The 11,736-nt window shown below is 40.0% G+C and overlaps 1 protein-coding gene across 1 annotated transcript in view; it reads right to left on the minus strand.

The window, feature by feature from the left end:
* Nucleotides 1–1,235: 1,235 nt before the first annotated feature.
* Nucleotides 1,236–11,736, minus strand: part of LOC110454451 (zinc finger CCCH domain-containing protein 18-like) — a 33,121-nt gene continuing 22,620 nt past the window's right edge. The window contains exons 14-18 of the mRNA XM_021503954.1: nt 11,094–11,420; nt 8,584–8,801; nt 6,645–6,865; nt 2,982–3,093; nt 1,236–2,502 (exon numbers count right to left, since the gene is read on the minus strand). Coding sequence (XP_021359629.1) covers nt 2,231–2,502; nt 2,982–3,093; nt 6,645–6,865; nt 8,584–8,801; nt 11,094–11,420 — 1,150 coding nt within the window. The 3' untranslated portion in view covers nt 1,236–2,230. The remainder of the gene's footprint in view (nt 2,503–2,981; nt 3,094–6,644; nt 6,866–8,583; nt 8,802–11,093; nt 11,421–11,736) is intronic.

Genomic DNA, 11,736 nt, shown 5'->3' on the forward strand with positions numbered 1-11,736 from the left:
CCTGTGGGTGTCGGTTACCAGACAGAACTGGACTATGTTTGTTGGTTACCAGACAGAACTGGACTGTGGATGTCAGTTTGTCCAAGCATATGTATTTTTTGTCTATTTCTGGTAATTTCTGGTAGATGTGAAAATCAATAAATCAAATTGACCTTGGAAGTGTTTTCAAGAATCCATAACTATTCCTATGTGTATTGGAATTTATTTTCCGACATGATTATTCCTTTTTTTTGGTTGGGTGGTTGTATAAGGTTTAATATCCTATTAACAACTGCATTTAAGGACGTGCCTCCATGTGTGTTGTGTATGTTAACTGGAGACACCACACCTTGTGAAACTTTTATGGGAACATATAATGGAGATGAAATAAACAACAGGTTTCAAAGGGACAGACTTGGATTTGATCCCTGGATTGCCAATCATTACACTGTTGGCCTAACCGACTGATAAGGATGTGCAGGGCTTTATTCAGGCTCTATTTTACTATCAGTATATTGGGAAAATTCCCCTCAGAAATCATGCTTAAATTTCCCCCTTTTTCAATCACATTAAAAAATGGATCATTGAAGTCCACTGTTTCTTCTGGTCCCTGTCAGAATGCCTCGCTGCATAGCATACATCAGTTTTCAGAATCATTAGAATATTGGTATTTGAAGGGGAATTTTCTTTTGGGCCCTCAGCCCTCAGTAAGGTGACCAGCAGCGTGGGTATATTCCCTTTCAATGGAAAAAGGGTAGTAGAAATCTTTTCCTGGACAATGCCCTGGTCTACCTGAGCCGTTTTTCTTTTAAACGGTTGAACCGGTCGGACCACAGTTGTTTCTTTATTAAATAAGATCGGACCTAGTCATCTGAAGTTGCTTTCAGGCAAGCCTTGACAAAGCCTTGCAAAGCCTGCATAAACATTTGCAGGTCCACAGGATTTATACCCGAAATTGTTACATTTAAAAACAGACAAACCTTTTGTTCCGCATAAACGAACAGGCCCCTGGTCAAAGGTAATAGCCTGGCCCACGAAATTTAAATTACTGTATTATGAAAAACTACATTGGAACTCGTTGTGTTTTGGTTTCTGCAGCAGTATAGGGATACTAAAACAATATAAATTTACATAACCGATTTCAGGATGTCTCTCACATTTGCAGTCTTCCCACCTCGTCTTTCGTTTTGTGAGTTGAACTGAATTAAACATTTAACAAGGTGAATGGACATTTAAAGACCACAAAAACAATGCAGCAAATTATTCATTTTTAATTTATTACAATCATTAGTTCATTCAAACATTTCCTTGCACACATCAACACAAAGAACTCGCATTCCATTTCACTCCTGCATCAGCTCTGCCATTCTATACCGCTACGCTCACACAAGCTCTGATAGGGTGACAATCGTAAAATCTGAACCAAATGTACATATTTATAGGTAGAAAATATCATGGTACTATTTACAAATGTCTAGAAAAGATTTCAGGGTGCTGTCCACATGATTTATTACAAAATAAAAAGTTTTAAAGTTTCCTACGATGCTTGCATCTCTTTATAAACATGTATTATACATAATGTCACACACGGGAGGTTCTGGTTAACACCTCCGACTGTCAGCCTCCGTAACTCCCTCTGTCACGACTTTCCTGGGATCTCTATATCCTGTATTACCCACTACATAACGTTTAGAATTGGAATGACGGAATCTTACCGTTAAAATGATACAGATTGTCTCTTGACCAACAGTTCACTGCTTGTGAGATTGACAGATATTACTACTGTATTACTCTGGCTATTTTGTGCGGTCTGGGGGGAGTTTCTATCTGGGCCAGTCATCCCAGGCTCCAATTGTAACCAAGGGTTATTTACTACATGGACATATCTTTGGACCACAAGCCTTTCTTTAGCACTAACAACCATATCCTTTCTAACTCCACTACAACGCTATCCTGGTAAGGCTTTCTGGCTCCACACTTTACTGTAGGTTGTCTGAGTGTCCTGTCATCATATCGTCCTAATAAGATTGCCAGTCTTGTCCAATTATCTTGATCAGTGACAGAATCTTTCGACATTTTCCCCCTCGCTGACAAGTCCTCTGAGGTGTGATCGTCCTAACGAGATTGCAAGTCTTGTCCCATCATCTTGATCAGTGACAGAATCTTTCGACATTTTCCCCCTCACTGACAAGTCCTCTGAGGTGTGTAAGGCTGATTGGATGAAATACTTGTATCGATTTAAAAATGCTCATCATGACATTTTTGACCGTTTGCGAGCAATGGCATCCTCTACAGCCTTGAGTTGTTTGAGGAGCTCCTCTCGTCGTGATGAAGTACTCTTCTTCTCCTTCTGGCTGAGAGCCGAGGCTGCGGCAGCCGCTGCTGCCAGACTGGGTTTTGCTGGGGCCTTGGTCGGTGAGATAGGGGGACGTACCGGAGCTTTTACAGGGGCTGCAGCCACAGGCTTGGCCTTCACCACAGGAGCGGGACGTACCACCTTATCTGGTTTCTTGATGACTTTTTCTGCAAATGGATAAAACATCATTATCAACACCTGGTAACTAGAGCAACACACATGGTATAATTGATTATTAGAAGAATGAGTTGATCATGTAGTGACAAACAGTGATGGCTAGAGCAGAAGGCAGTAGCAATACTGTAGCATTACATTTAAAGATCATCTTTTTACTTTAATGGGTTATTCACGGAACAATCGGTGCTATACTGTGTAATCCACATTTTCATCTGGGTGTGAGAAATTCCACATTGATTTTATTTCTGCTTAAACGATGTGAGGATTTGTACTTCTCTCAACTGATCAAGAGTCCATCCAGTCCTGGTGACAAAATTCATGATAGAAAACATTAAATTCAGCTTTTACTGCTGTCCAATGCATTCAAATGATCAACAATTTACAAATATTTCAAATCTCATTTCCAACGTATTTCCGAGTTCTAAACAGACACTAGTACATGTGCTATACATGATGTGTTGCCACTAACCTGGAGCCTTGAGAGGTGTGACTGGTCCATGAGCCGCTCTCTTGGAGGGGGGAGCCCCTGGAGGTTGATCAGCGGGACGTTTCTTGGCTGTCTGTCCCTTGTCTGCAGGAGCCTGTAGTACAGAGGATGAGAGTGACGCTACTGATATAGATACAGAGGATGAGAGTGACGCTACTGATATAGATACAGAGGATGAGAGTAACGCTACTGATATAGATACGGAAGATGAGAGTGATGCTACTGATAAAGATACAGAGGATGAGAGTGACGCTACTGATATAGATACAGAGGATGAGAGTGACGCTACTGATATAGATACAGAGGATCGGAGTGACGCTACTGATATAGATACAGAGGATGGGAGGGATGCTACTGATATAGATACAGAGGATGAGAGTGATGCTACTGATATAGATACAGAGGATGAGAGTGACGCTACTGATATAGATACAGAGGATGAGAGTGAGGCTACTGATATAGATACAGAGGATCAGAGTGACGCTACTGATATAGATACAGAGGATGGGAGTGACGCTACTGATATAGATACAGAGGATGAGAGTGACGCTACTGATATAGATACAGAGGATGAGAGTGACGCTACTGATATAGATACAGAGGATGAGAGTGACGCTACTGATATAGATACAGAGGATGAGAGTGACGCTACTGATATAGATACAGAGGATGAGAGTGACGCTACTGATATAGATACAGAGGATGAGAGTGACGCTACTGATATAGATACAGAGGATGAGAGTGACGCTACTGATATAGATACAGAGGATGAGAGTGACGCTACTGATATAGATACAGAGGATGAGAGTGACGCTACTGATATAGATACAGAGGATGAGAGTGACGCTACTGATATAGATACAGAGGATGAGAGTGACGCTACTGATATAGATACAGAGGATGAGAGTGACGCTACTGATATAGATACAGAGGATGAGAGTGACGCTACTGATATAGATACAGAGGATGAGAGTGACGCTACTGATATAGATACAGAGGATGAGAGTGACGCTACTGATATAGATACAGAGGATGAGAGTGACGCTACTGATATAGATACAGAGGATGAGAGTGACGCTACTGATATAGATACAGAGGATGAGAGTGACGCTACTGATATAGATACAGAGGATGAGAGTGACGCTACTGATATAGATACAGAGGATGAGAGTGACGCTACTGATATAGATACAGAGGATGAGAGTGACGCTACTGATATAGATACAGAGGATGAGAGTGACGCTACTGATATAGATACAGAGGATGAGAGTGACGCTACTGATATAGATACAGAGGATGAGAGTGACGCTACTGATACAGATACAGAGGATGAGAGTGACGCTACTGATATAGATACAGAGGATGAGAGTGACGCTACTGATATAGATACAGAGGATGAGAGTGACGCTACTGATATAGATACAGAGGATGAGAGTGACGCTACTGATATAGATACAGAGGATGAGAGTGACGCTACTGATATAGATACAGAGGATGAGAGTGACGCTACTGATATAGATACAGAGGATGAGAGTGACGCTACTGATATAGATACAGAGGATGAGAGTGACGCTACTGATATAGATACAGAGGATGAGAGTGACGCTACTGATATAGATACAGAGGATGAGAGTGACGCTACTGATATAGATACAGAGGATGAGAGTGACGCTACTGATATAGATACAGAGGATGAGAGTGACGCTACTGATATAGATACAGAGGATGAGAGTGACGCTACTGATATAGATACAGAGGATGAGAGTGACGCTACTGATATAGATACAGAGGATGAGAGTGACGCTACTGATATAGATACAGAGGATGAGAGTGACGCTACTGATATAGATACAGAGGATGAGAGTGACGCTACTGATATAGATACAGAGGATGAGAGTGACGCTACTGATATAGATACAGAGGATGAGAGTGACGCTACTGATATAGATACAGAGGATGAGAGTGACGCTACTGATATAGATACAGAGGATGAGAGTGACGCTACTGATATAGATACAGAGGATGAGAGTGACGCTACTGATATAGATACAGAGGATGAGAGTGACGCTACTGATATAGATACAGAGGATGAGAGTGACGCTACTGATATAGATACAGAGGATGAGAGTGACGCTACTGATATAGATACAGAGGATGAGAGTGACGCTACTGATATAGATACAGAGGATGGGAGTGACGCTACTGATATAGATACAGAGGATGAGAGTGACGCTACTGATATAGATACAGCGGATGAGTGACACTACTGATATAGATACAGAGGATGAGAGTGATGCTACTGATAAAGATACAGAGGATGAGAGTGACGCTACTGATACAGATACAGAGGATGAGAGAGACGCTACTGATATAGATACAGAGGATGAGAAAGACGCTACTGATATAGATACAGAGGATGAGAGAGACGCTACTGATATAGATACAGAGGATGAGAGAGACGCTACTGATACAGATACAGAGGATGAGAGTATAGAGGAAGAAGACAAGTATAGATTTTACCATACACAGTTACTCCTGCTCAATACAACCAGTAAGCAGTCAAAATCATTCCACGTCCATTTCATGTTATAAAGTTTATCGGACAAATGAAAATAATTTACAAAATTCATGACACTATTAAGTTCATTTATCAGAACAATGTTGAAACGTTTATCATTGCATTACTTAACCATGGTTAGAAGGGCCTTGTCTTTATACATGTATCACATACTATCTTCCTATGACCTGACCTTGTTACAAACAAGCTTGTCAATTTTTAATTGTCGCTGGTTTTCTGTGAACCAACCTTGGTACGGGCTTGTCTCTATATTATACAAACTAGCTAAATGCCAGCTAGTTTTCTGTGACCTGAACTTGTTAAGAAAGAGCTAGTCAATAATAAATGCCAGCTAGTTTTCTTTAACCTGACCTTGTTAAGAACAGTTTTCTTTGACCTGACCTTGTTAACCCTTAGGCTGCTACATTTATTTCTATGTAAAGGGATGCCACTGCTAAATTAATTATTGAAATATAAATTAATTTACTTAATTTTTCAAATGCGCATAACTTGAAAAATATTTGTTATATGTGAATAAAAGTTATTATCATCATAGGTGACGCTGGATAATAAATGTTTACCATCATATTCATCACTTCAATCTACACGTCCGCCATTTTTATGACTTTTTTTCTGATTTGAAATTCTCTCGCACACTTTGATTATTACTAGGGTACATTGCCGGGAATATCGAAAGTAATGACAAAACAACCAATCAGAAGCCTTCTACTATACACTTTCGGGTTTGGTATAGCAACAGTCCGCTTTCACACTTCGTGTTTACTGATCAAAAACCTACAGACCGCGCACCACTATAGTGGTGCGTAGCACTGACGGCCCGACTTTTCGAAACGACTATTGTGGTGCGTAGCAGCCTAAGGGTTAAGAACAGTTTTTTGTGACCTGGCCTTGTTAAGAACAGTTTTTTGTGACCTGCCCTAGTTTTCTGTGACCTTATTAAGAACTGTTTTCTGTGACCTTATTAAGAACAGTTTTCTGTGACCTGACCTGGTTGAGAACAGTTTTCTGTGACCTGACCTAGTAAAGTACAGTTTTCTGTGACCTGACCTAGTTTTCTGTGACCTGACCTTGTTCAGAAGTGTTAATTTGATGTTGGGCTTCTGTCCCGTCAGTTTCAGCGGATCCTTAGGTTTGTTTGGAGCAGACACAGCCTGTCTATTGGAGGTATCCATCTTGTTGTCCGGGCGACCAGCACCTTTACCTGCTCTTGGATCCCCCTTCATTACACCAGGAGGTGCGCCCTTGTCTCGCTGTGGAGGAAGCGGCCCTCTTTTCTTTGGTTTAGGAGCTTAAATGAGGACATTTGAATAAGTCTTGGTGGAAATCTTTGGTTTAGGAGCTTTAATGAAGACATTTGAATAAGTCTTGGTGGAAATCTTTGGTTTAGGAGCTTCAATGAAGACAATTGAATAAGTCTTGGTGGAAATCTTTGGTTTAGGAGCTTCAATGAAGACAATTGAATAAGTCTTGGTGGAAATCTTTGGTTTAGGAGCTTCAATGAAGACAATTGAATAAGTCTTGGTGGAAATCTTTGGTTTAGGAGCTTCAATGAAGACAATTGAATAAGTCTTGGTGGAAATCTTTGGTTTAGGAGCTTCAATGAAGACAATTGAATAAGTCTTGGTGGAAATCTTTGGTTTAGGAGCTTCAATGAAGACAATTGAATAAGTCTTGGTGGAAATCTTTGGTTTAGGAGCTTCAATGAAGACAATTGAATAAGTCTTGGTGGAAATCTTTGGTTTAGGAGCTTCAATGAAGACAATTGAATAAGTCTTGGTGGAAATCTTTGGTTTAGGAGCTTCAATGAAGACAATTGAATAAGTCTTGGTGGAAATCTTTGGTTTAGGAGCTTCAATGAAGACAATTGAATAAGTCTTGGTGGAAATCTTTGGTTTAGGAGCTTCAATGAAGACAATTGAATAAGTCTTGGTGGAAATCTTTGGTTTAGGAGCTTCAATGAAGACAATTGAATAAGTCTTGGTGGAAATCTTTGGTTTAGGAGCTTCAATGAAGACATTTGAAGAAGTCTTGGTGGAAATCTTTGGTTTAGGAGCTTAAATGAAGACATTTGAATAAGTCTTGAAGGAAATCTTTGGTTTAGGAGCTTAAATGAAGACATTTGAATAAGTCTTGGTGGAAATCTTTGGTTTAGGCGCTAAAATGAAGACATTTTGAACTATTGTCAGCTAGGGCATATTCGTTTATGCGGAACAACCAGTTTGAGCATAAGTACATCTATAGTGTATGTATAAATAAAACTTTAAAATTAATAAAGTTCTCCAGAAGGTATTTCTTTCTAACATGTTTTTGAAATTTCAAAAAGTTTTGTTGAAAAATGGGAATGGGGAAATTTAATACAAATATATACCTCCCTACTCCCGTAATGGTCAAGTGTACATGTGACCTTTGACCTTAAACCTTGACCAAAGACAACAAAAAGTTAGGTGTAGAACTCCATGTTACCATACTATGGCATAAATATAAATGATATTGTTAGATTTCAGAAGTGGTCAAGTGTGACCACTGACCATTAACCTTCACTGAAGACCATCAAAATCTCTTAAGGTTTAGACTTATCATACCATAGTATGGTATTAAGGAAGTTCATCAAATCTGTTAAGGGGTTCATCTTGTTTGTTACGTACAGGAGGCACTGAAAAATGGAAAATTTAATACCCATCCCCCTTATCTTAGTAGGGTAAAATAACAAGTTTTCTCATCAGCACAATAGATCTCCAGCACACACGCAGGCATACACACATAGGGAGATATTAGCCAGGTGGCATAGGACTAGTAGTTAGCGCCTGAAAAGGCAGCTCCTGCGAATTCCTCAATTTTTTTTATTGATTAATGTATATATGCTAATTGAATGTACTGTAAAGCGCTTTAGAGTGGCTTAACCAGCAAGATGGGGAGCTATATCAAATGTTATATATTATTTTTAATTATGACATAAGCACACATTTGACAGGTGAGTTAAAGTAGGGCTTCCTGTAGAGTACTTACCTGGTGGCTTCCTTTGTTTTACTGGGGAGGGACTCTCACCCACACCACGATACAGGTGCTCGGAGTCGGCACTGCCACTCGAGCTGCTTGAGGTGTGGCTGCTGAACGAAGACCTGCTGCTGTTGCTCGATGACCGTGAAGAGGAGGATGATCGGCTTCGGGATCGTGACAAACTGCTGCCACTGGAACTGGCACTACCACGGCGTTGAGGTGGTTGTCTAAAAATAGAAACGTCTCAAGCTTGCATTGTGATTTTGATATCCCTTTAAAACCTTTTGTAAAAACTTATATTAGAATCTTCTATAAATAATTTTCCAGAGGTAAATTTTGCAGTGAGAAGGTCTTAACAAGGTACAAGCAAATTGCTAAATAATGACATGACATCGTATGGTTCTGAAGAAGTTCAAGAAAGTAAAAAGTTGACAACGGAAGGATTGATCCTTTACTTACACATCTGACAACACTTGAAACAATAAACAATTACAGAATAAAACACTCTTTCACGTGATTATGAAGAAGATTAACAAGAATCTTCCACCACCTTGAGGGTGTGACAGACAATTCTCCCACACCTGACAGATTTATCTCCCGTTTTGCCGGTGCTAGATTTAACTGTCTCTGCCCTAGGGTTGAGACGGGGGGGATTCCCCTATTTATAACAATGGTATGACGTTATTGCAACAATACAATGACGTCACGTCAACAATCCATCAACGTCACGTCAACCCTGAATTTAGCATGTAACGTTATCATTACATTGTGTATATGATACACATTGGGGAAAACAGGGTACATGTAAGAGAAAAAGAATCATTCACCCCCTTGTGGGTAAGATAGGGGAATCTCAACCCGAGGGGGAAGATTCTTATGTTGCCAAACACGAGGCTTTGCCGAGTGTTTGGCAACTTAAGAATCTTTTCCCAAAGGGGGGTGAATGATTCTATTAATCTCCAACCCAAGGGATAATCAAAATAAATCACCCCGAGAGTTGTAGATTTCTCAAGGTAGGGGATGATTATTTTTCTCCCATCCTTTTATTTCAGTCACAACTCCACCGACGGTAGGCTGCCATGTTTGTAAACAAAAACACATGTGGGGTATGTATATCGTCATTCCCTTTTGATGACGTCACATGGTGACACATTTTCATGGCGTCACAATTGAACATGTGCTAATCAGCACAAGGCTATCTCCCCCTGGGGGGTGACGAGGCTATCTCCCCCTAGGGGGTGACGAGGCTATCTCCACCTGGGGGGTGACAAGCTGATCTTACCTGGCAAAAACGAGAGACACCTGTGAAGGGTGGGAGTAAATGTCTACACACTGACAGGTGAAAATACAAATTCTCACAACAACAGTTTACCTATTAAAATGTGGTATAAATTGGTTGTATATTACAAAGATATTGTTGTCATCGTGATATTGCTTCACCTATGACAGGGATATCATAAACCCAAAGTGACAGTTTTTACATGGGCTACATGGTCATAGCTATCTTACATACAGGTAAGAGAGAAAAGGTGTTCTGTTATAAATAATTGTATGTAAACAAATTGTAGTATCAATATTTATTTATTTTTTTCAAGCATTTTCAAAGATATGTTACATAGCCTATGAACACACACACAACACTCATTCACGCATGCACACCATTCATCATCACGAATATCATCATCATTATTACATCATCATCATCATCATCATCATCATCATCAATTATTCTTCAAATTTATCTTGCTACATTCATCATCATCATCATCATCATCATCATCATCATTTTTCACCCTTTTTTGCCCTCTGTAATGAAGGCTAATATATAACATGTGAAGGCCAGGACGAAACTAACACTGTGCAAAAACAGATTCTATCAGTGAAGGGCGGAAAATGTGACTGGACTAAAGTTTCCCGGTTTACAGTAAACATACCATATTGGAACACTTGTTTTAGATGTGAATGAAAATGTGAAGAATTTTAAGCTACAAACATAATTTAGCAACATACCAATATGATAATATTATTCAGTTAGATATTGGCAACATGTAAATCAACTCTCCAACTTTGACCTTTAATTTATGAAATGAATTTGGCAAAATAAAGTATACCTTTAGTTTTCTCCGGCCACTTGGTTATAAATGTTATGCTGCAGACAACTTTTTATTTTTTTTATTTTTCAAAAACAAATGTAGCCGATTCTTTTTTCGGTTGCTCTAATTTATTTTAGATTTTGTTTTGTTGACATCAGTTGTGTTATCCCACCCTAGCAGAGACGTAGACATTTCTACATCCATCTCCCAAGTTGATTTCTTAATTCAAATGTGGCGTATTTTTTGTGGGCATAAAACAACACACACAGTGCTGCTAAAGAAATGCAAGTTTAATTTCATCTATTCATTAGAATGCTTTTTGTTGGTAAGGAATTGCAGTTGTCTTAAGATTTTTGACAATAGGACCATTGCTACTGAGTATTGATAATATCAACCAAGTGAAACCTGCTTCAGCCAATCACTTACTTTTGCATAGGGCGTCGAGGGCCCCCTCGCTGGGCGGGGGGTGGTCCCCGGTGCGGGGGCCTGCCAGGATGTGTGTTAGGAGGCATGTGTCTTGGAGGGGCACCTGCAGGGCCAGCTCGTGGCTTGGGAGGCCCCCCTGGACCTGGAGCAGATCCAGGTCCTGGGTATGCTCCATGTCTTCGTTTGTCTGGACTTCCTCTTGGCTTTCCTTTAACAGCTACTGCACTGCGAGGCTGGTCACTGTGGAGAAAGTTAACATCGATTATACAGGGTTCAAACCAGCTTTTAAAGATTCTTGCGCCAAAACTTTCGCCAAACTTCAGCAAACTTTATATTTATGGGCCAAATAATTTACAAGGTGCTACTTTGTTGTGGCAAGACAAACAAGAGGCTCAATGGGCCTGCATCGCTCACATGGTATAAATCTCACACTTGTAACCTTAAAAGTGATCTAAAATAAAGACCATGTTATTTTTTTTTTTAAACATTTCACCCCTGTGATTGAAAGTCGAACAAAGCCATTGTGTTGAACAAAATTTATAGCCTTTCATCTCAGGATGCAACTTGCAAAGTATCAACATCCTGGGACCCATGGTTATTCAGAAGAGGTCGTTTAAAGATTTGACCCCTGTGACCTTAAATA

The sequence above is a fragment of the Mizuhopecten yessoensis genome, unplaced genomic scaffold, assembly GCF_002113885.1.
Source record: "Mizuhopecten yessoensis strain PY_sf001 unplaced genomic scaffold, ASM211388v2 scaffold7857, whole genome shotgun sequence".
NCBI classification, from domain to species: domain Eukaryota; kingdom Metazoa; phylum Mollusca; class Bivalvia; order Pectinida; family Pectinidae; genus Mizuhopecten; species Mizuhopecten yessoensis.